Source organism: Aulonocara stuartgranti (assembly GCF_965226115.1).
Source record: "Aulonocara stuartgranti genome assembly, chromosome: 3".
Classification (NCBI taxonomy): domain Eukaryota; kingdom Metazoa; phylum Chordata; class Actinopteri; order Cichliformes; family Cichlidae; genus Aulonocara; species Aulonocara stuartgranti.
The window spans coordinates 17,967,826-17,993,981 of NC_138941.1; the positions used below are offsets into that span (position 1 = coordinate 17,967,826).

At 42.1% G+C, this 26,156-nt stretch overlaps 1 protein-coding gene across 1 annotated transcript; it reads right to left on the minus strand.

Moving 5' to 3' along the window:
• Window positions 1–286: 286 nt before the first annotated feature.
• Window positions 287–11,204, minus strand: snapc2 (small nuclear RNA activating complex, polypeptide 2). The gene is made up of 7 exons (XM_082511931.1): window positions 10,958–11,204; window positions 9,751–9,924; window positions 7,899–8,019; window positions 3,000–3,088; window positions 2,462–2,906; window positions 1,208–1,296; window positions 287–951 (listed from the first exon to the last, which is right to left on the minus strand). Exons 1-7 carry the CDS (start codon window positions 11,165–11,167, stop codon window positions 634–636), a joined length of 1,446 nt encoding a protein of 481 aa, XP_082368057.1. The 5' UTR covers window positions 11,168–11,204; the 3' UTR covers window positions 287–633.
• Between the last annotated feature and the right edge of the window lie 14,952 nt (window positions 11,205–26,156).

Consider the following 26,156-nt stretch of genomic DNA (forward strand, 5'->3'; position numbering starts at 1 on the left):
CACGGAAACCCGTTCAATGAAGCCGTCTAAGTGCTGCTCTCAAGCTCATTTGAAGGCTTTCATTCCCAGTGGTTTTCACTTTGTTATACTACTGGCAGACTGGAATATTCAGCATTGCACAGGCATCCTGTAACGGTACCACGCAGGAATGTATTGAGCTCATGACAGCGACGCATTCTTTCACAAAAGTAGAACCAGTCTGCAGGCCTGGAGCTCGATTTTATACAGCTGTGTTCGTGGAAGTGATCGGAACACCTGAATTAAAGGGTTTGGGTAGGCGAGGGAATACTTAATATAGTTTTATTACATTCAGCCATTCTCATAGATGAAAGATCTGAAAGTGCTGTTTGGAAGTGTTGTTTAGTTATATTAAAAAGTCAAACAGTTATCTGCAGGAAACATTTCAATTAAAAAAAAAGAAGCTAAATGTCCCAAATGCATTTGTTTAACTGTACTAACATAATGAGCTGAAAGAACAGCTTTGCATGAATGATACAGCTCGAAAGTTTGAAATAAGAACCCACGTAATTCAAACAAATAAAGAAAATCAATTAGCAGGAGCTTTTGACACTTAACATACTGTGATGAGCTGAAAGCTCAGTAATGGGTTTAAAATCACTACAACAACAACGTCTAAATAATTATGGATTCCTGTCTACGCTTTAACAGTGTCAGCGGCACAATAAAAGGGTTAAGATGAGGGGGCGTCACATTTGAATAATCTAATTTGCTAGATGTGGTAGAGCTCTGTGTTGATTGGCTGTCGGCTTTGTGCATCAGTGACTTCTTTCCTTCACCGTCCGTGACGTTAGTGCTGTCGGTAGTTCCTGTAGGAGTCTGATGGTCTTGAGGAACCAGTGCCTTTAACTGAGTAAAAAGTTCATCATCCAGTTCTTGAAACCTTCTTCTTGTCGTGTTAGAGTCAGCGGGGGCAGAGAGACACTGGTACATCTGAAACACAGAGGGTCTCATCAAAACACTGGAGCAAAAAGTTCCTATTTTTAGGTTCTGCCAGAAACATAAAAAGCCAGACGGCTGACAAAACCTAACCAGCACAGATCACCAACTGTCCTCGGCCTCCAGTGAAAGCCAAGAATGAAATTTATTTCAATCAAAGTAATTTTATCCTCAAAAGAAAAAACAATTTCAGGGCTTTCAAAGCCTGATCACATGAAGACGACGGCTGTGTGTAAGCAGCAGGTCTCACCTGGATCATATGTTTGTGCAGTTTGTTGCAATCTAGCAGGGGAAGCTCCTCTGGGAGAGACATTAAAAGGTCCAACACTATGGCACTCTCTGGATGACAAAATGTATTATTAGCAAATGTAAATTCATCAAGTGAAAGCTATAAACAGACTTTCAGGATCGATCCAATATTTTGAGTAACCAGAGGAACAAGAACACAATGCACGTTTCAGTTTTTCCTTTTTAGCGAAGCTTTGGTCAAAGACAGCACCAAGTCTGTTTCATAATAGTGTAAAAGGAGTTCACAGAGTAGGTGTACCCTGGTTTTATATGTTGTTTCTTCAATTTTTAATTAAAAAAAATATCTCTTTCAGTCTCTTTGTTGGTAACATCTCCATTTCAACACCTGTCGGTGAAGACAGGTGTTGCCGGCATAAAATGTAAAATAAGCTTCTATTTTTTTAAAAATACAATAAAAAAAACTCTCAGTTTCAACATTTGAGAACTTGTTTTGTACTATTATGAACTGAATATATGCTTTAAAAGACCTGCATATCATTGTCTGCTTTTGTGTTTAGATTTTATGAAGTGTCCAAACAATTTGGGGTCAACTTGTGACGACCAAAATGGTTTCCCGGAGCTTGAGGGGTTTGCACATTCACAGGTTGCCTGATGGGAGGGGACGCTGCTGCAGACAGTTACAGTCAGACTGCAATCACTCCCAAAGACATTGATGAAGGTTGACAAATAATTGCTGTCGACTTATAGACAGATTGCCATCAGCTGGTTGTATTGTGCTTACTTTCTACAGAACAAGAAAGTTGCTGAGTGCAAATGAAGTCGTTAAATGTGAACTTCTATGTAGACAACAGACGTGAGTTTTTACTATTACAGTTAACTGCTGTATTATTTTACAGACTAATACCCGACTGTTAGCAAACTAAACTCTGTCTTATATTTAAGAAGCACATCTTGAGTACAGCTTTACCAACACGAATAACTTTTGATTTGTTTCTCGTGAAGACATCCTGTTGTTCTGAAGACAGAAACGAACCTTTTTTCATTAACCTCACATGAATATTACATAAAATACTGACGGCACCGGTGCAACCCCTCAGCCTCCTGGCAGACACACCTACATTTGAAAATCCTAGATGACTTCATACTTAAGTTTTCACATTCACAGGATATTTGTGGAAAGGTTTACGTGTGAAATTCAGCATGTTCAATGTGTTTGTTGCAAAAGGATTCTGCCATAATATTCAGCGATGCTTACCCATGGGAGTGAGTTGACAATCCTGATTCGGTTTTTGAACTGTACTTAAGAAGCCATAGATCCTCTCAAAGTCCACTACACACTTGACACCAAACATGTCTTTTGTGGCATATTTGCTGGTCCGACCAAACTTGGCATGAAATGCTGTGGCGGAGACGGACTGTGGGAGAGTAGTGGGTGTGGAGCAGCTGGAAATGGCTGAAGAGGCAGCAGTGGATAATACAGAACGGGGGACTGAAGTAAGGGTAGTGGCAGAGCAAGAGGCGGGCACATTAAGGCTGGAAGACAAAGACTGAGAGGTGGAGGTGATGGCGACGGTGGTGGGCTGTGACTCGGTGGGCTGCTGGGTGGTCTTGTTTATTGACCTGCTAAGACTTGGAGATGTCGAAGACCTAGAAGGGGGTTGAAGCGGTCCTTTCTCTGGCGTCGCTGTCAGAGATGCAGTCTGTAGATATACACATGGCTTGTCAGAAGTTTCAAATGTGGGCGCAGGCTGTTGCTGCGGTAGACAGATTGTGCCGTTTGGCATGCTACATACTTGAGATGGTGCTGGCGGTGTTTTGGATGGCCTTGTGGTTGGTGCTGGAGTCTTGGGTGACTGGACTGCCTTTGTGTACCGATGCGCACCTAGAGAGGGACGTTTTACATTTTTAGTTGCAATATATTTTTTCACAATAATATGGCAGCAACTATCAACACATGTAATAAGGCGTTACCTTGGGGATCAGAAAGGACACACCTACAGTTTGGCTACTCTGGTCTGCATCTGTGGATGTGTTTGTAAACTTGCAGCTTTTTCCTGTGATTTGGTTTCTTTTAACACAGAAGAGTCAAACTGAACTCTGCAAACCTTAATTCATCCCTACAAACCATGTGAGACTGTTCACTCTGCTTACTGGTCAGCTGTGTCTGTGGCAGGAGTAACAGAAGTAAATACAGGGAGATGTTGCTGTGTGCCGGACTACTGGAGAACATGGACAGTTTACATAGAAATCACAGTTAGCTGCTAACCCATATATTGATGCCTATGATATATCTACCTGCACATTTTTAGTACCTTGATGGTGGAAATAACTCATTTTTGATGTAAACAGACTAAACACCACAGGTGTGAAAAGACCCAAAGACACAAAACAAACAGGCTGGTGACCACTTTCATAGTTGTGACAGAGTATCTGGTCTCACAATCAATATGCAAGTGGCACGACAGCTCTATGAGATTGTCTTAATATACAGTAAAAGCCATAGAAAGCAGGCAGGTGTTTGTTTGTTTAAAAAAAAACAAGAACATATTTTTCCCATTACCATGTTCAGGTGCCCAAAATATGGAGCAAAACGGATATTACATTTCACAATATGGGAAGCTGTTATTCCAGCTTTATTCTTAAATGGATTAAACTCATTTTCCAATACAACACTCCCTAATGACAAAGTTTGCTTGAGAATTTCAATACATTTGCTTTTATTCCAAATTTATTAGTTAAAAACCAAAAATACAACATGCACATAAGTATTCACAGCCTTTACCGTCACACTCGAAACTGACCTCAGGTGCGCTGCATTTCCTGTTCTTGTCTGCAACTTAATTAGAGTCAAGCCTTGGTAAATTTAATTGATTGGACAAGAAAGGCCAGCTCATAGTTTATGGTGCAGGAGCTGTCTGTAGACCTCCAAGACAAGACAAGCACAAATCAAGGCTGCAGACAAACTTCATGAAGGCCCCAGTGAGCACAATCGCCTCCATCAAGTTTAGAAGCACCAGGACTCTTCCTGGAGCTGGTGCTGATCAAGGTGTGGGACCGGGTGGAAGGGCCTTAGTAAGGCAGGTGACCAAGAATCCAACAGACACTTGTGGGCGATCGTGGCTCAAGAGTTGGGAGTTCGCCTTGTAATCGGAAGGTTGCCGGTTTGAGCCCCGGCTTGGACAGTCTCGGTCGTTGTGTCCTTGGGCAAGACACTTCACCCATTGCCTACTGGTGATGGTCAGAGGGCCCGGTGGCGCCAGTGTCCGGCAGCCTCGCCTCTGTCAGTGCGCCCCAGGGTGGCTGTGGCTACAATGTAGCTTGCCATCACCAGTGTGTGAATGGGTGGATGACTGGATATGTAAAGCGCTTTGGGGTCCTTAGGGACTAGTAAAGCGCTATATAAATACAGGAGTTTGTTACTAGCAGCTATATAAATACAGGCCATTTACCATTTACTCTGGTGACGTTCCAGTGCTGTTCCACAGAGGGAGGAGAACGTTCCACAACGACAACCACTTCTGCATTATTCGACCAATCAGACCTGTATGGTCGACTGGACAGATTAAAGTGAATCCTCAGTAAAAGCGATGATGCTTGCCTGGAATTTGCCAAAATAGATCTGAAAGGCTCTTATACAGTGGGGCAAAAAAGTATTTAGTCAGCCACCGATTGTGCAAGTTCCCCCACTTAAAATGATGTCAGAGGTCAGTAATTTGCACCAGAGGTACACTTCAACTGTGAGAGACAGAATGTGAAAAAAAAATCCATGAATCCACATGGTAGGATTTGTAAAGAATTTATTCGTAAATTAGGGTGGAAAATAAGTATTTGGTCAATAACAAAAATACAACTCAATACTTTGTAACATAACCTTTGTTGGCAATAACAGAGGTCAAACGTTTACTATAGGTCTTTACCAGGTTTGCACACACAGTAGCTGGTATTTTGGCCCATTCCTCCATGCAGATCTTCTCGAGAGCAGTGATGTTTTGGGGCTGTCGCCGAGCAACACGGACTTTCAGCTCCCGCCACAGATTTTCTATGGGGTTGAGGTCTGGAGACTGGCTAGGCCACTCCAGGACTTTCAAATGCTTCTTACGGAGCCACTCCTTTGTTGCCCGGGCGGTGTGTTTTGGATCATTGTCATGTTGGAAGACCCAGCCTCGTTTCATCTTCAAAGTTCTCACTGATGGAAGGAGGTTTTGGCTCAAAATCTCACGATACATGGCCCCATTCATTCTGTCCTTAACACGGATCAGTCGTCCTGTCCCCTTGGCAGAAAAACAGCCCCATAGCATGATGTTTCCACCCCCATGCTTCACAGTAGGTATGGTGTTCTTGGGATGCAACTCAGTATTCTTCGTCCTCCAAACACGACGAGTTGAGTTTATACCAAAAAGTTCTACTTTGGTTTCATCTGACCACATGACAGTCTCCCAATCCTCTGCTGTATCATCCATGTGCTCTCTGGCAAACTTCAGACGGGCCTGGACATGCACTGGCTTCAGCAGCGGAACACGTCTGGCACTGCGGGATTTGATTCCCTGCCGTTGTAGTGTGTTACTGATGGTGACCTTTGTTACTTTGGTCCCAGCTCTCTGCAGGTCATTCACCAGGTCCCCCCGTGTGGTTCTGGGATCTTTGCTCACCGTTCTCATGATCATTTTGACCCCACGGGATGAGATCTTGCGTGGAGCCCCAGATCGTGGGAGATTATCAGTGGTCTTGTATGTCTTCCATTTTCTGATGATTGCTCCCACAGTTGATTTTTTCACACCAAGCTGCTTGCCTATTGTAGATTCACTCTTCCCAGTCTGGTGCAGGTCTACAATACTTTTCCTGGTGTCCTTCGAAAGCTCTTTGGTCTTGGCCATGGCGGAGTTTGGAGTCTGACTGTTTGAGGCTGTGGACAGGTGTCTTTTATACAGATGATGAGTTCAAACAGGTGCCATTCATACAGGTAACGAGTGAGGGACAGAAAAGCTTCTTACAGAAGACGTTACAGGTCTGTGAGCGCCAGAGATTTTCCATGTTTGAGGTGACCAAATACTTATTTTCCACCCTAATTTACGAATAAATTCTTTACAAATCCTACCATGTGAATTCATGGATTTTTTTTTCACATTCTGTCTCTCACAGTTGAAGTGTACCTCTGGTGCAAATTACTGACCTCTGTCATCATTTTAAGTGGGGGAACTTGCACAATCGGTGGCTGACTAAATACTTTTTTGCCCCACTGTACCATTCTTGCCTGATGAAACAAAGACTGAACCCTTTGGCCTCGTCTGGCTCTCTTCCACAGCATCTTGTGTCATGCCTAACACCCCTCATCCCCAACTAGTTGCAGCAGATGGCAGCCTGAGCCCTGCTTTGCTGCGGCTTTCTTCCTGTTAAAAAGTAGTGGCTCCCCATCCAACCTGATGGAGCTCGAGAAGTTCTGTAAGTAGAATGGGAGAAACTGCCAAAAATAGGTGTGCAAAGCTTATGGTAACTTATCATTTTGTCATTATGGGGTGTTAGGTGTAGAATTTCTGCTATGATAAATGAATTTAGTCCATTTTGGTCTTGACATTGTAACATGACAAATTGTGGTCCAAGTGAATACTTTACGGATGCACTGTGAACCTTCAGGGGGAATGTTTTTGTTGTTTGTCAATCATTTCACACTGACCTATGAAACACATAAAAATATAGAAATAAATCAGTGTAGCGTCAATACTGGCAGGGCCCAGTCAGACCCTTCAGCCTCCTTGCAGATGCACCTATGGTATAAATCTCTGACTCTCTTCCACAGCATGTCTTTATCTTGTCTTCCATCTCTCCCCCCAACCGATCGCAGCAGATGGCCCCTCCCTCCCTGAGCCTGGTTCTGCTGGAGATTTCTTCCTGTTAAAAGGGAGTTTTTCCTTCCCACTGTCGCCAAATTGCTTGCTCATAGGGGGTCATATGATTGTTGGGGTTCTTTCTATATGTATTATTGTAGAATCTACTGTACAATATAAAGCACCTTGAGGTGACTGTTGTTGTGATTTGGTGCTGTGTAAATAAAACTGAGTTAAATTCAATTCCAAAATCCAAAATGCCTCATTCTCAACTTATTGCGTTTAAAAGATTTCCAGAAAACCTTACGGTCAAGTTCACTGGCATTCAAAGTTTTTTGAAATTTTTTAGCAGATACATCTAGATTATCATTTTCAAAATCCTAGGTGACTTCCTTCTCCAGTTACTACATCACTTCGTTCTCGAGTTATGGCATACACAAACTTGATTGTTGGCATTGCCCACCCTCATTCCATCCAGTGTGATAAAAATACAAGACCAGCCTTTTATGGCTGATTTACCATGAAACCATGAAAAAAATTCAAATTATAGGCGCTTTGTTACTAGCAGCCTGTTACTTAAAAAATGGTAACTGAGAAACTGAGAAAGATAACACAATTTGACAGTACAAAAAAATATATATTTTTGCACCAACAATGCGATTCAGAAAGAGCCATTAAGCAAAAACCTGGCGTACATCAGCATACTGTGCAGTGTGCGCTTAGAAAACACTCTACCGCTTACCAAACGTTTATCAGAAATGGTCTCAATACAAGGGTGGCTACCATTAAAAATAAAAAGGAGCAGGCTCTCGTTTCTGGCAGCTGAATACATGATGCTGAGAGGTGGTTGGAGGAGCTACAGGTTTGTACCTTGCACTGGCACCGGTATTGGCCTCAAAGGGATGGTACGACCATCTGTGGGTGGTCTGTGCACCTGGGGAGGGTCACCATTTCTCAAAGTGCAAGGCTCTGTAGAAGACACGATCAGCATCTGAAAACACAGAGAGAAGCAGAATGTGGGAGAACAACATTGATTCAACTGTGTTTTTAACTACACAAATGTAACTATCAGCAGGAATTTTAAAAGCAAAGAACAGAAAACTTTAGTTTAATTTACATGCAGCAAGAATTATTCCTTGCAAATTAAGATGAGCTGTTGCACATTATTGATTTGTCTTTTTTGAAAAAGCTATATTCATTTTGATATCAGCCAAGCTCATGAAGGTGGTACTTTAATGCCATATATTTTCTGAGGTGGTACTCATCATAAAAGGTTTGAGAACCGCTGCTCTAGCTGATCTCGATGAACACCAAGGTGTTCCCAGACTAGCTGAGATGTACAGTCTCTCCAGCATGTCCTGGCTCTGCCCTGGAGCCTCCTTCTGGTGGGACATACCTGTTACGCCTCACCCAGGAGGCGCCCAGGAAGATGTTAGATGCCCGTACCACCTTTACTGGCTTCTTTCCATGTGGAGGAGTAGCATCTCTACTCTGAGCCCTCCTGGGATGGCCAGAACACTCAGCTCTCTTTTCACCACAATTTTAGGTGCAGCATCTGCATCACTGCAGCCGCAGCATCGATCTGTCTGTGGATTTCCTGCACCCCCTCTCTCATCACTCAACAAGACTCCGATATACTTAAACACCCGCACTTGGGACAGTAACTCGTCGTTGACTCCACCATTTTTCTGGCTAAGAACCATGGCCTCAGACTCAGAGGTGCTGCTTCACACTCGGCTGTGAACCGCTGCAGTGCGAGCTGGAGGCCACCACCTGATGAAGCCAACAGAACCACATCATCTGCAAAGAGCCGAGACGAAATTCTGAGACCACCCAATTTAAATTCTGTCCATAAAAATTCGATAATTCCAAAAGCACCTCTCACAGAATACTCCAAGGGACACGGTCGGATTCCTTCTGCAAGTTCACAAAAGACATGCAGACTGGTTGGGCACTGGCACCCACCCCGTGCAACCTCAAATAAGATTCGGAAAGTACTGGGAAAAATTCTCTGATACAAATATGTGAAACGATAGACTTTGAAAAACTTTGTTTTGCCTGTTTGTCTATGAGTCTTCTTTTTTTGTCAGTGGGTCTTTGGGTATAAAGAACAGGCTCCACCACTTTCCCCCCTCTTTGTTGGAGACAGCACAAAGCAAAGATGACAATCAGCACAAGGAGAGTTTTACCGATTACCACAGCAATTCAACTTGAGAAACATGAACAGGTAGGAAAGAAGGCTGCAGCTTGACTTGTTAGCTGCTGAAGTTCAGTTCTGGCTGCTGGGCTGGGGTCTGAGTAACTTAGCCTTAGCATTAGCATCCTGTCTGTACAGGTGTTTGCAGAGAGCTGAGGTTCTGTTAGCAGTATAATAAGAGATTTGTTTTTCTGTCCTGGATGTAGTTTGCACTTTATCATCATGCTCTTGTCCTTTTCTTCAATAAAAATAAGAGTTCGGTCCATATCCACGCTGTAGACTGCGCCACTATTTTTCTCCACAGGCACACAAATTGAAATCAGCTGACTGTACACAAGTGCAAGGAGAACCAATAAGTGGAACCAATAGGCAAGCAGAATAACAATCCCAATGAATTAAAATACTGGGTCTCGTTTCTCCCTACTGATAACAGATCTATCCTGAAGTATGACTGTTGTGTGAAGGATTTGTTGTTTACTTAAATTATCACAAAAATAAAGTTAAACTAAATTTAAAAATGCCTACCTGAGAGAAAGCAGTGGAAATAGTTTCCTCAAGGGTTCCCACTAAAGAAGAGGCCATGTATGTCCACTCCTCAATGGGTTTTCTAACGTTCCTCTCCTCCCTCCTTTGCCTTTTCAGCTTCAACCTGGCATTTAAGAGCACTTTGTTCTTCAGAAGTTCAACCACAGACTGGATCTGAAGGAGGGAAAGGACAGTGCGTGTCTTTATGCACAGTCAGCACACAGTATAAACAAAAATTAATAAACTCAGTTCAAAAAGTAAGGAATCTTGTGTTAGATTATTTTTTGTAACAATATTTGGCAATAAACCTCATGCTCTTTAGTCCCCTAAAACGCTGTCACGTTTCTAAGGAAAATGCACTTGCAGCGGTTACAACGATGGAAAACTTGCCAAATCTTCTCTATCAATGACAAACAACTTATTCTGACAAGATGCTGACAGTCAGGTCCCTGTGAGCATGGTCAAAGTATGCCACGCTGACTGACCCACACCATAGGGCAACGTTAAGCTGGTGTTGTTGGTCCTAAATCTCCAAATTGAAGACCAAGTTCGAAATAATGGGAGATGTCAGCACTCAGGAACCATAGGCGGTCTTCTACAGATTTGCAGGATTACATGGCACTCCAGACAATCTAGCATAGACGGCACACGGCCAGTCTCTGGCCTCATAGGGCTGCCATGACTGCCCTTTACTGTTTGCACTGGTATTGACAACATGTGCACTGGAACCTGAAGATGTGGAGGAATATCATCTTTGGTGATGATGAGTCCAGATTCTGTCTATGACACGGAGGACGCTACGCTGCTTGCTGCACCAATAAGGTGACAGCTTTCAGCTTTTGGTGAAGGAAGTGTGCGATGGTGTGGGATGTCATCGTTCTCACTGGAAATCCAAAGTTTGTCATTACTGGGGACTCATATTTCCAGTTTCTTCAGACTTTAATCATCCGATCCAATAAATGACACTAAATTTGAGCTGTTTGGCAGTGACAACGATCTGAAGGCACAAATACACGTTCCTTACGATTTAAGGGGAAATATACAGATTCAAGACGTATTAAAAATTAGGACTGTTAAAACAAACAAATAACCACTCAAACACATACTTCCTTACTTTCTGTTTATATAAATTAAAAAGGATATTTACGAAAGACTTGTTTTGACTTAAGTACCAACGAAAAGCGTCGTTTCTGTATGAGGGCCGTACCTCTGAAAGGGACCGAGTAGGCAGGTGTTTTCTCAGGAAGGCACAGTCGATGTCTGTTTTTCCTGCGGCGGTCCTGCTACTCAGTCCTTTAAGGGCAACAAGAAGTTTCTTCTTCTCGTCTCGATGCCAGCTGCATTTACCGGAACGTTCCGGCTCAGCGTCCAGTCTGTCAGCCCACTTTGTCCGAGTAACGCGAGGATGCGGCTTCATGTTCGCCTGAGATTCAACACAGGTTCCTGCTACTCAAAGCAGGAAAACCCAGTGCGCATGCCCTTTGCTCCAAAACTTCCGATAATACATTTTCAGAATAAAAGTTGAATATTTCTATTTGCTACAAATAATTTGTTGTTCAGTGTGCATTGAACTGAAATTACATTTATTTGGTGATACAATTAAAGAAAAAGCGTTTCTAATGGCCCAGGCTTATGATTTTTTTATTAGATGTGATAATAAAAAATAAAACAAACAAACTGTCTGTCACATCAATATTATACATTTAAAAAACAAAACTTTTTGCGCTCCACAGGTTTGGAATGTGAAATCAAAGCATTTAGATCCCTTGCTCTCTCTCTCTCTCTCTCTCTCTCTCACACACACACACACACACACACACACACACACACACACACACACACACACACACACACACACACACACACACACTTTTAAAAAAACTTGTTTTTAGCGTATGTTGTGGATGAGTAGGTTTCCATTTTATTTTGAAGGTCGTACTGTTTCCGGGTAACTTCAGCGCTGACCTCCAAGGTAACGCAGCATAAAAATATGGACAGAGCTTCGTGAAATTCTGATCGCCTGGCAAAAAGTTTAAAAAAAAATCATTGCGGGAATTTAAGCTGTTATACGTCACCTGTTGACCTACATCTGTCAAAAATAAGCCAATCATATCTGTCACAAACAATTTCAAGTATTTAAAGGCCAAAACGAGCATTCCTGTCACTAAGTAGCTCCTGCAGTCAGTGTTTGGTAAAATATATATATATCCTTTGTTTATCTGGGTAAAAAGTGTAATGTTTTTCAAAAAAGATCTTCCCCAAGAGGGAAGCAGAAATTGTGACAAATATAACGTCACAGTTTTATAAACTTATTTGAAACTTATTTGAAATGACCAGAAAGCACTGGATTGATGACAAAATGGGTACAAATATGCAGTCATAAAGATACTTCAGAAACAGGTCATTAATGTATTTGATATATAACCTCTTCATAAATCCTGTCACTACAGTCTGTTTACAGAATTAAAAATTAGATGTATAAAAAAAAACAACCATAAAAACGGAAATCAAATTTTGTCACAACACCTGAATTGAAGATCTTGAAGATGTTGTTCTGTGAAACAATGATTAATGTCTAACAAAGCTCCTTATTATACCAGACTGCCAGTTTTTATGAACAAGAGAAATACTCGCACAAACAAAGAAAGAAAAGTTAAAGACACTGTTAAAGACAGCCGGCTGTGACTCTAATAATGTGCTTCAGCAAAATTCTCCATTTGTTAACATTTGTGTTGCTCACAATAAATCAATCATGCGCTGTGGGTCAGCACGTCACCTGGGCCTGCCACGTCCGCCCCGCGGTTCAGCATGCCGCCCAGACCTGCTCTCCCCTTGCCGGGGTCAGCAGCGCGCCTGAGAGACATGCTCTGAACGAACTGGAGGTCAGCACTTTGCCTGGACCTGCCTAATGATTTTTCATGCATTGGAGCCAGCCAACACTGCCTACGGCTGCCATGCCACCATCGGCTCAATTGCCTGCGGCTCCAACGTCACCACCAGCTCTACCATCAGTAGCTTCTATCTCACTGTCAGGTCCAGCCAAGTCTCTGCCTGAGCCGGAGGTCAGCAAGTCCCCTGGACCTGCCATAGAGTGCCCACTCCGGGTCAGGGATGAGTTCCTACCCCAAGTGGTGGAGTCTAAGTACAGTGGGGCAAAAAAGTATTTAGTCAGCCACCGATTGTGCAAGTTCCCCCACTTAAAATGATGACAGAGGTCAGTAATTTGCACCAGAGGTACACTTCAACTGTGAGAGACAGAATGTGAAAAAAAAATCCATGAATTCACATGGTAGAATTTGTAAAGAATTTATTCGTAAATTAGGGTGGAAAATAAGTATTTGGTCACCTCAAACAAGGAAAATCTCTGGCGCTCACAGACCTGTAACGTCTTCTGTAAGACGCTTTTCTGTCCCCCACTCGTTACCTGTATGAATGGCACCTGTTTGAACTCATCATCTGTATAAAAGACACCTGTCCACAGCCTCAAACAGTCAGACTCCAAACTCCGCCATGGCCAAGACCAAAGAGCTTTCGAAGGACACCAGGAAAAGTATTGTAGACCTGCACCAGACTGGGAAGAGTGAATCTACAATAGGCAAGCAGCTTGGTGTGAAAAAATCAACTGTGGGAGCAATCATCAGAAAATGGAAGACATACAAGACCACTGATAATCTCCCACGATCTGGGGCTCCACGCAAGATCTCATCCCGTGGGGTCAAAATGATCATGAGAACAGTGAGCAAAGATCCCAGAACCACACGGGGGGACCTGGTGAATGACCTGCAGAGAGCTGGGACCAAAGTAACAAAGGTCACCATCAGTAACACACTACAACGGCAGGGAATCAAATCCCGCAGTGCCAGACGTGTTCCGCTGCTGAAGCCAGTGCATGTCCAGGCCCGTCTGAAGTTTGCCAGAGAGCACATGGATGATACAGCAGAGGATTGGGAGAATGTCATGTGGTCAGATGAAACCAAAGTAGAACTTTTTGGTATAAACTCAACTCGTCGTGTTTGGAGGAAGACGAATACTGAGTTGCATCCCAAGAACACCATACCTACTGTGAAGCATGGGGGTGGAAACATCATGCTATGGGGCTGTTTTTCTGCCAAGGGGACAGGACGACTGATCCGTGTTAAGGACAGAATGAATGGGGCCATGTATCGTGAGATTTTGAGCCAAAACCTCCTTCCATCAGTGAGAACTTTGAAGATGAAACGAGGCTGGGTCTTCCAACATGACAATGATCCAAAACACACCGCCCGGGCAACAAAGGAGTGGCTCCGTAAGAAGCATTTGAAAGTCCTGGAGTGGCCTAGCCAGTCTCCAGACCTCAACCCCATAGAAAATCTGTGGCGGGAGTTGAAAGTCCGTGTTGCTCGGCGACAGCCCCAAAACATCACTGCTCTCGAGAAGATCTGCATGGAGGAATGGGCCAAAATACCAGCTACTGTGTGTGCAAACCTGGTAAAGACCTATAGTAAACGTTTGACCTCTGTTATTGCAACAAAGGTTATGTTACAAAGTATTGAGTTGTATTTTTGTTATTGACCAAATACTTATTTTCCACCCTGATTTATGAATAAATTCTTTACAAATCCTACCATGTGGATTCATGGATTTTTTTTTTTCACATTCTGTCTCTCACAGTTGAAGTGTACCTCTGGTGCAAATTACTGACCTCTGTCATCATTTTAGGTGGGGGAACTTGCACAATCGGTGGCTGACTAAATACTTTTTTTGCCCCACTGTATCTCTGGGTCTCGTTCACAAGTGACAGGAGAAGAGAGCAGGAGATTGACACGTGATCGGCAGTGATGCGGCCGCTTTACCGGTCTGTTGTGGTGAAGAGAGAGCTGAGTGTAAAAGTGAAGCTTCCAATTTACCTGTCGATCTACGTCCCTACCTTCAACTATCGTCACGAGCTGTGGGTAGTGACCAAAAGAGCGAGATCGTGGATGCAGCGGAAGAAATGGGATTTCTTTGAAGGGTGGCTGGTCTCTCCCTTAGAGATAGGGTGAGAAGTTCAGCCACCCGGGAGGGGCTCAGAGTAGAGTTGCTGCTCCTCCACATCGAAAGGAACCAGTTGAGGTGGCTCGGGCATTGACAACGATGCCTCCTGGACGCCGCCTGGGTGAGGTGTGCCAGGCATGTCCCACCAGGAGAAGGTCCCAGGGCAGACCCAGGACACGCTGGAGAGATTATATCTCTCGGCTGGCCTGGGAACGCCTTGGTGTTCCCCCAAGCTGGAGGAGGTGGCTGGGGAGAGGGAGGTCTGGGCTTCTCTGCTTGGCCTGCTGCCCCCGCGACCCGGCCGCAGATAAGAAGAAGATGTACGGATGGATTGAAATTAATGTTAAAGTCATAGTGTTTAACTGTTATAAACATCATGGGGGGAAAAACCAAAGAAAACAATACAAGAGTGCTTTACTTTATTTTTTCCAGAGAAAAAAAGTACAAATAAGTTTTCACTGAATAACATATTTAAACCAACTTCACATCAAATCATCAGTTTTAAACGTTTTACAGTTTTACTGTTTATCACTGTTAAATATTCAAATATCGTTCATAGTCTAGATTACAACAGTTCAGCAGTACCAGATACCTGAATTATTATATTATGGATGTATCACTCAGACTTTACACTTCACCTGGGTCTTGCTCTGCATTGTGCAAATTCACATAGCATTGTGGACCCCCTAACACAAATCCTTTGATGTGCCTTGCTTTTGCCTCTCTTCACCCTAATTTCTTTTGTAAGATCTCCCAGAAAGAGTTCTAATGAAGGAACCTACACACCTGGTCAAGGCGAATATAACAGAGTCAGTTCAGGAGTAGGTTGTAAGAACCTCTGACTGCTTTGTTCACACATATCTTAGCAGGGTGGAATCGCATTCCCTCTTTCTCATAATACTCATCAGTGTACTTTTGCAAAGGTTTTCTGGGTCACCCGACGCCTCTCGCTTGCATTTCAAAAACATTTTGACGTCAACCCTCTGGATTCTGATTACTTTTGATTTTATCCTTATATTTCACCTTTTCAAATTGTTCACCATGTCATGTTTGGTATCATTCTTTTCAGCACAACCTCACACGTCTGAATTTAAAGATATTGTTTTTATTCTCACATACTGTATTAACACAACTGACCTAAAATCGGACCAAAGACATAAAAATCAAGTATGAAAAAGTTTGATGTTTTTGCTGTGAAAAACACAAACAAGTTTAACGAATAATTTTCATAACTTGAAAAGAACATATGCTCAAATTTTGTGAAATATAGGTAAATATAATTATTTACCTAAAATGCAGCCAATGCCTGAGGAGTTTTTCTGCAGCCACTAAAACTCTCTCTCTCTCGCTCTCTCTCGCTGCTGTCACTCACAAAGCTTCGCCATCTCCCGAAGCAACCAAATGCCACATTGCCGTAAAATTTTTTTTGATTGGGGCATTTGTTCAGCAATAGGAAAAGCACTCACCCTATTGGTTCTGCTCCTCAGCACAGGTACTACAGCGAGGAAACATCAGTTATCTGTAGGGAAGGCCTGGATGAAACAACCCACCAGGTGGCAGCACAGTGCATTTGACAAAAAACGTGTAAAGCATCTGAACTTGAACGTTTTCTTTAATTCAATCTTGTGGTATAATTTCATTGCATCTGCCGAAGAAAGCATTACTGGGGCCGAGATGCTGTGGCTTTCTGTCTGGATGAAGGCCATGACTGTGAAATGAGTCAACTTTAATGACACCCAAAACATATTCTCACATGACCATAACATCAACACAGTGATGCAATCTCAATGCATGTACCTGTTCATAAAACACACAAAGCTCAGCGCAGGACCCCTAACTGACCGGAATAATCTTATAATCAGGATGACATGACAGACAGCAGCTGGAAAATTCAGAAGTGGCATTGATGGAAGCGTCGAAACCATCCACAAAATATAGACCCACTCGCCTGTGAGAGCATGTTTCACTACAATGTTGTCTCTGTGGGCTAAAACTGAAGCCGTTCAATAGAGACATTAGTAAAAATCGTATTCTAATTAATATATGCTCCTTCATATGTGAGAGCTTGTATGTCTTGGGAGAGAAACAATGTTTTATACATGCACATACATGATGATGTTAAAGTAGTGAACAATGCACTTGGTCTACAGTTTATGAATGAATGTATGGCAATAGACACATCTTTAGCACAATAACGGTGCATTTCCAACTGAAAATCAAAGATTTTTCTGGAAGACAGTTTGGTATCAAGCCATAAATTTGGTTCACACACTTTCACACGTTGTGTCGTAGCCATCGAATGACAGATCAGGATATGATCCCACATTCATTGGCTGTATTAAATTTGTGTGGAAAGTGACCCTTGTCCAGGTCTTTTCTTATATGTTGTATCACACATTTCACAATACCTGAAATTGTCACAAGGAATCAGACCATGTCTCTGCTCTGGGGTTATTTGCAGATACGATTACAATCTGCATTTTTCACCATGTGCGTTGCTGAATTTGGAACTGTGGTGTAGGGGAGTCTCATGGCCGTAGCAGTGGTTACAGACATAGGATGCACTGAAAGAACCTGTGGAAACCTGTGAGTCATGTGGTGATGTTCATTGTGTAATTACAGCAAGATTGTGGATGTGGATTACTGTGTGTAAAAACACACCAGCAACATGATGGAAGATTACAATCTTGACATTTAAGTATTTTCAAATTTGGTGACATCAGTGTGGGATACCTGCTGATTATCATCTAGTCCTACTGCACTCTATAGCTTTCTTTCTCAGACATGGCAGCACTGGCTGAGTGTGCAAGACATAAACAGAAGTTAAACTTGTTTTCAATATTGTTTAAATTAGACAGTTACTTCCTTTTTTTGACAATATATATATATATATATAAGGTACTCACTCCAGCCTTAAACATTACCCACCTCCATTAACTCTAGTTCTTTGGCTAATAGAATCATTATTACTCTGCATATCTGCTTCATCAAGAAATAAATCCAGGTTATAAATGTTATCTGCATTTAAAACAGCCTGAACATTGCTGGCTACTGAAGGTCCTCTAAAAAGAGCATTTATCACACCACCAGGCTGGGAGCCGTCCACTGCTCTATCAGGGACATTAGCCAGACTCTCTTACTCTGATGGGCACCTGTTCTGGGTTATCAGCACCAATATCTCTACATACTACTCAGCCATTGAAAGTTGATGTGCCTAATCGTTGCTGACCTGTCGTCACCACTACTGCGCCATAGTCACAGCGTCGTTCACATTGTCAACACCAGAGGGAGCAAGAGAAACACGACTCCTGTCATCAGGAGACAGCAGTAGAAAAGCATCACCAGAATTAATATAACAATATAATATAACCACCATTGTTCACATTATCAACAGCAGTAGGTGGCATATAAACACTAGTGTTATAAACACAGCCAGAGAAACACTAACATTATCATAGTGAGAGCCAGAGAAGCAGCACAAGAACTGTTAAAAGCACCAGGAGGCACAGAAGCCACAGCAGCTGCAGGATTAACAAACACGTGGAGTAGTGAAACCAGATGGTTCACACACATGTAAGTGGGTGAAGAGCTTGTGCCAACCATCGCATCTCTATCATATGTCTATTATTATTACCATTAGCATTTGCAAATATACTAATTAGACATGGGTTTGTGAAACGGGGGGCGGGGGCTGCATGACATCTTGTGACAAAGACACACACACAACAATAAGATTGTTGATTTGTGTATCTGTGCATTCTCACAGTTTGGTGTTCCAGGTGCTGTATGTTGTTTGTTTCTAATTCCGTGTTTGCGATACATCATGTTGTTCTATTTGTGCTCTTATTATGTTTCCTTCTATTTTCTCCTACTGATGGTCCTGCTACACATATAATGCATTAACTGACATCGCACTAATAGAAATCAATAAATAAGCAGATAAAAGAAACACATGAACAAGAGAAGCTTATACTGACGTTGTAGAGCTCATCGTGGAAAAGCAAAGTGTGTTTGGCACAGAGAGCATTCAGATCATAAACCTGTCTGCAAAAGCTGCCTGACAGGAGGTCAACACACACACACACACACACACACACACACACACACACACACACACACACACACACACACACACACACACACACACACACACACATGTGTCTCATCCACCAACACCATCATGCAGCCGCTGCTGCTGCATGATGGTGTTGGTGGATGAGTCATCCACTCCTCAGCACATGACATCATGAATCACTTAACCCCTCTGTAGGCAGGAGAGCTGCAGCCATTATGCTTTTCTCTCTCCTAGTAACAAGGCTAGGCACCTGACAGATTCGCTTTTTTGTATTCTTCTGTTTTTCTTTGTCATCCTATTTATTTCATGAGCTGAAATTCATTCTTTTTCAGGGTAGCCTACATTTTCACCCTTATACTTCAACCTTATATCCCTCCCATCTGTCTGTTTCAGTTACTGGTTCATCCATGCATCACATGGAGCAAACATGAATCAGTTTGTCACACACACGTGTCAGAAAAGGCATCCAGTGTGAAGTCTTTGCTAAATCAAACATGTGGATTCAAAACAGAGTCGTCTATACCAGATCAGTCAGGGTCCAGGTTAACAGTGATGGTCTCCAATGCCATTGCCCAACAGGTTGCTGGTGAAAAGTGCTGCTGTTGGCTGAATACAATATTGACATAGGAAAGGGATGAGGTGTGATAGGAGGCAGTGAGAAAAAAAGAAAAGGCAGGAGTGTGTAGGTGAGAACAGAGACTAAATGACTAGTAGAGGGGGAGTGCAGACTGATGTGATGGAGATGATGGCAAACAAACGATAAGTCAGGCTTCCAGCATTGTAGCCTCCATTTCTACACAACGTTTCTACAGTAGAATAACTGTGGTGATCGCTTTAATGTGTCTTTGGGCTGGTTTTCAACTTTGTTTGTGTTGAATGAATATGGTTCAGAGATGGTGACACTTACCAAAAAACAGAAGGTGGAGAAGGAGGTGAAAGAGCACAACATGTAATTATTTTTATTGGAAAAATTGAATAATGAGGATGGGCAAGATTAAAAATGAGTATATCAGAAGGACATCTCAGGTTGGGACAAGACAAGAGAGGTTTACATTGTTCAACACGTGCAGAGGAGAGACAAATCATGCTAAATCAGAATCAGAAAACGTTATTGTTCGTTGCAAAGTAATGGAAATTTGTTTTAAACTTGGTTTTCACTGTATAGAAAATAATACAACAACAAAAAACACAATATAAACACAGCATACTGAGATTAATACATAAAAATTATCTCTTTTTTTAAAAACAATATTTTTAGTGCTTTTGCAACCACATACAAAGATTTGTTTTCACAGTAATATGCCGCAGTAGTAAGAACACCCCCCCCTCCCACACACACACACACACCCTCACCTCCCATCCCTGCTCTCACCCAAGCATACATCAAATAAAAACACATGAAATGTGCACACATTAGTATATTATGTGGCATTTATACATATTGAAGGAAACAAAAAGAAGGGAAAAAAACCAAAAACAAAATAGAAATAGCCCAAATGTACCCAATGCCCAAACCTGGAACCCTGCGTCCACATTTCCTGGTACAAATAAAGCATTTTTCCAAATAGGACTAAACCGAGAGAGATTATTCTTAATATTCCTCATTTCTTTTACTGTAAACCAAACTTCAATCATGTTTCAGACTATAGGATTATTTGTTTCTTTCTTTAATTGTTTTGGCTGTGCAGAGTATAAGTACAAGTTTAATGTCATTTTAAGAGAATTTGTTTCCATCCCCACCCAAGAAGGGATATTTTGGGATGAAAAATAAAACATTATTGTCCTTAGTTGAATAGCCAGATAATGCCAGTAAAAGTTGGGGGCATTTCAACCCCCCTGTGTCGAAGGGAAGATGCAACAAAGACAAGCAAATGCGGGGACGCTTCTTGTTCTAAATAAACTCTCTGATTACAGTTTTTTCTGAATGCTTAAACCCTAACTGTGATTCCTGTAGCACAATCTCTAAAACTATTCAGACTTATAGCAAAACCACTCACTGAGTTTGCAAAACTAAAAGCACATAAACTGCTTTGCACTCAGTTTGCAATTTTGTAACACACACTTTGCAAAACTGTAGGCACAATTCACTGCACAACACTCAATTACTAAATTTCCAACACACTCCTAGCAAAAGTATACACATGTATGGCTATCATTAACACTAATTTGCCAACTGTCTGGCACACTTTCACATGTGAAAACTTTTTTAGATAATTAGTTCACTTTGCAATCAGCCTAAGCACTATAATACAGGTAAGCTGTGTGTGCGGAGTACAATGGAGGGAGCAGAAAGAGTGAGAAGTAGAGGAGGCCGAGGAAGAGGACGTGGAGGTGAAGAAGTAGGATGAAGAGGACGACAAGGACAAGGAGGAGCAAGAGGAAGACGAGGAAGGGGGAGAGGAAGATGAGGAGGGGGGAGAGGAAGGGTAGGAAGAGTAAGAAATAGAATTGCTGATGACATCAGAGCTACAATAGGCGACCATGTCATCAACCGTGGAATGACCCTGAGGGTAGCTGGCCAACGGGTCCAGCCTAACTCGAGCCGCTACACTGTAGCAAGTACCATAGGGACATCTTGAAATGAGAATCGGTTAGTACAGTCACTTCGCACAAAGATTTGTAGCACTGCCATATGCCAATGAGAAACACACCAATACCATTGATGTAAAAATACTGAAATTGTTACTTTACAGAATTGCTAGATGACCAGATGCTGGGGCAGAGGAAGCATGTTCACTGCAGACCAAGTAACCCATATAGTCATTATGGCGATTGCAAATAATCCTATACTTGGAAATAAACACTTGTGTTTGTTTTGATGTGTTTGAATAAACACCAGTACTTGAAGTTTGGATCCCTCTATGCTTATGGATCTATGACAGAAGTATGAGCTCAAACTGACATAGCCTACCTTGTGCACAGAGAAAGCAAAAGCCAGATGTGTTTTATATTCATACCATCAGTGTGCAGTTGGCGCATTGTGTGCTTAGTAGATGATGGCTTGTGTGTACTGTTTGATACGGAAACACCATTTTTACGAAGGTGTGAAGAGTTAATCTAGCTGTGTTTGCTTTTGCAAGAGAACTACAATGTTTTGATGATTGGGTGACAGGTTTTCTTATTTGTGTGAAGAGTTTTGCAAAATTAGCCAATAGTTACAAAAAATGTGCTTACAGTTTTTACCGAATGCCTAAACACTAACTGTGATTCCTGTAGCACAATTTCTAAAACTATTCAGACTTATAGCAAAACCACTCACTGAGTTTGCAAAACTAAAAGCACAAAAACTGCTTTGCACTCAGTTTGCAATTTTGTAACACACACTTTGCAAGACTGTAGGCACAATTCACTGCACAACACTCAATTACCAAATTTCCAACACACTCCTAGCAAAAGTATACACATGTATGGCTATCATTAACACTAATTTGCCAACTGTCTGGCACACTTTCACATGTGAAAACTTTTTTAGATAATTAGTTCACTTTGCAATCAGCCTAAGCACTATAATACAGGTAAGCTGTGTGTGCGGAGTACAATGGAGGGAGCAGAAAGAGTGAGAAGTAGAGGAGGCCGAGGAAGAGGACGTGGAGGTGAAGAAGTAGGATGAAGAGGACGACAAGGACAAGGAGGAGCAAGAGGAAGACGAGGAGGGGGCAGAGGAAGCATGTTCACTGCAGACCACGTAACCCATATAGTCATTATGGCGATTGCAAATAATCCTATACTTGGAAATGAACACTTGTGTTTGTTTTGATGTGTTTGAATAAACACCAGTACTTGAAGTTTGGATCCCTCTATGCTTATGGATCTATGACAGAAGTATGAGCTCAGACTGACATAGCCTACCTTGTGCACAGAGAAAGCAAAAGCCAGATGTGTTTTGTATTCATACCATCAGTGTGCAGTTGGCGCATTGTGTGCTTAGTAGATGATGGCTTGTGTGTACTGTTTGATACGGAAACACCATTTTTACAAAGGTGTGAAGAGTTAATCTAGCTGTGTTTGCTTTTGCAAGAGAACTACAATGTTTTGATTATTGGGTGACAGGTTGTTTTATTTGTGTGTAGAGTTTTGCTAAATTAGCCAATAGTTACATAACATGTGCTTAAGCAATCAGAAAAAACTGTAATGATGCTAGATTGGTAAACAATCCAGTAGGAGGAGCCAGTGGGACATTCTGAAACATTCATTTATTTTAAGACCACTTATCCTTCCAATAACAGATGTTATTATAAACTTATACAACGCTCCAGATCTTTAGAAATTTTCTGTAGAATTGTATTATAGTTAAGAAGCACCACATCTTTTAGTGAAGGAACTATTTTAATGCCTATAAGTGAATTCAGAATTAACAGTAAACCCAGATATATTCTGACTTACGTTTTGACTATACCCTTGTTTAAGTAACATTAATGATGGTTTTGTTACATTTACTTTATACCCTGAGAAGGCCCAAACTGGTCTATTAAATCCTTTTACTGCAGACGCAGAAGTTTTTAGCTTTAAAAATAAAGATTTTTAAAAATAAAATGACATCATCAGCAAATAAAGCAATTCTATGGTCCTGTCTACCATTCCAGGAATGCACACCTACATCCTGGGAGCATGGGAGAGGTCGTACCTTGTTTAATTGTGTTATGGTAGGATTAACGTAGCTACGTCTGTTCTAGTCTAAGTGCTTTTTGTGTATAAATGAACTGCTGGACTTCCTTACTGTGTTATCTAGGATGAGGGGGGGTCTACCCTCTTCCTGACCAAGGATGTTTGCTTGTGTGCTTTTATGACCCTTTGATCAGCAGTACCTCACACACACACACACACACACACACACACACACACACACACACACACACACACACACACACACACACACACACACACACACGGGCAAGGTACTCTTTGTGTGTATGTAGACGTCATATGTTAATGAACCTATGCATATTCATGTAACCTAAGGACAGGACAGTGGTACGGGAGAACGGAGGAGAGCAACTGGGGCCAAGCGAAGGAACGGCGTTTGTCCGGTTCTCTCCCGTGCACGAGTAACATGAAGAAGCTTGCCTATCCATCTCCATAAAACCTCTCTTGACATGTCTAGATGACATTAAAGCTTGGTTGGCTCGAAACTTTTTAAATTTTAATAAAAAGAAAACAGAAGTGTTGGTGTTTGGACCCAGTGGTCCCTGTGAGTCCTCCTCTGTTGTTTTAGGATCCCTGGAAGTCTATTTTAAATCTGTTGTTACTGACCTTGGTTTTAAGTTGGACAGTGATTTTAAATTGGACAACCAAATCAGAGCAGTGGTGAAGTCCAGTTTTTATCATTTAAGGCGACTGGCAAGACTAAAATCTTTTCTTTCGAGGCAGCACCTTGAAACAGTGATCCATGCTTTTATTTCTTCCCGCCTGGACTACTGTAACTCACTTTATGTGGGGGTCAGTCAGTCATTGCTCTCACGTCTGCAGCTGGTTCAAAATGCGGCTGCACGACTCCTAACAGGAACTCGAAAAAGAGAGCATATAACCCCCGTGCTGGCCTCTCTGCACTGGCTGCCTGTGTCTTTTAGAGTTAATTTTAAAATTCTTATGTTTGTTTTTAAATGTCTACACAGTCTTGCCCCGCCTTACCTCCCTGAGCTTCTTCATCCCCACATACCCTGTCGGTCTCTCAGGTCAGCTGACCAGCTGCTCCTGGAGGTACCGAGATCCAGGAGGAAGCTCAGAGGGGACAGGGCCTTCTCTATTGTGGCTCCAAAATTATGGAATAATTTGCCCATGCATGTTAGAGAGGCCCCTTCACTGTCCACTTTTAAATCACGTCTTAAAACCCACTTTTATTCCTTGGCTTTTAACCTCAGTGAGACTTAGTTTCTTTTTTAATGCAGTAGTTATTTAATTAATGATTTCACTCTTCTTTTATTTGTTTTTTATTTATATCTCATGTAATTTTATTTTACAGTTCCAATGTACAGCACTTTGTGTCAGCTGTGGTTGTTTTAAAGTGCTTTATAAATAAAGTTGATGATGATGATGATGATGATTTGTGTCTTGCTTTGCGGTGTAATCATATTGCCTTCAACGTTCCAGCGAATAGGTTTATGCTACAAACCTATCAACTTACATAATCATCCTGATGTAAACAGGTTTCTGTAAGGTAGAATAATCAGCATGTTGATCAATTATTAATTCATGTACTAACAGGGACTTAGAAGACAGAGAGACTTGCACTGTTTTACTCGTTAGTGCAGTATGTTGTTATATTGTTTTTCCTTTCATTTTCTGTGGATTTTTGTTTTTTGGTGGTCGGGGACCAGACACAGTCTCTAAGGGGATGGGGATTTGGGGGACAACAGGAGGAGAGAAACTGCAAAGAAATTTGTAAGACTGCAACCCTGCTTCCTGCTCCAGAAGGTTACAGAAATAAGAGCTGCTCCATCCAAAGTGGATGGATGCCATCTCTCCTAACAAGACCAGGTGCTCCCCTGAAAATTTCCATAGCAGGCGATAGCTTCAGTGTTGCCTGCTCTGGCCCATGCAAGACAATTCACTACGGTTGCTGGTGTCTCTGTCTTCACGTCTCAAAACAGAATTGGTAATATCCAGTTTTTTCCAGAGCAGAGTAGCTGGTGTGGAGTGGTTGGTCGTGCACTCACAGAAGATTGTCGTGGGGGCTCTTGTCAGGCCTGCATCGGCTAATCCACAGTGTTACTTGTGTGGGTTTTTTCACATAGTTGGGCCCCAATGAGACCCTGGACAAGCACATTCTCTTGGGGCTACATAGGATAAGTGTAGGTTTTCCCAGCCTCAAAGTCCATCCATATATGCATACTGCTGGTCCGCACAGACATGTATGTTGGGAAGTAAGACTGCAGTTCTCTATTGAGCTGCTCATGATTATGATCATACTTCAACCAAATTGGACTGGCACAAATATGGTCCAAGCGAGCACAGTACATCATGCATTCTGGTAGCAGCCCGAGAATGATCTTTACCGTCCTGGTTGAGCAGTTTATTGAATCTAGCACTCTTTTCAAGACTGAGAACACTGATGAATACACAAAGGCAGTCAGTCAGGCACTCAGCAAACAGACAGTAGGGAAAAGCCTATACTGATAATCACTGTCGTGATGTGACAACTGCAAGCTCACCATCAGAAGTGTTCAGCTTTACTTTGGTCACCAAAGTCACACATGTTGCCGACCAAAGTGTCCAGGTTCGATGAGATGACGACTTTGCTGTTGCTGTCTCTCTCTCACAGTCTCTTTGTGTCCAAAATGAAACATTTTTTTTAATAAAAATATTTTTCTTTATTTCTTTA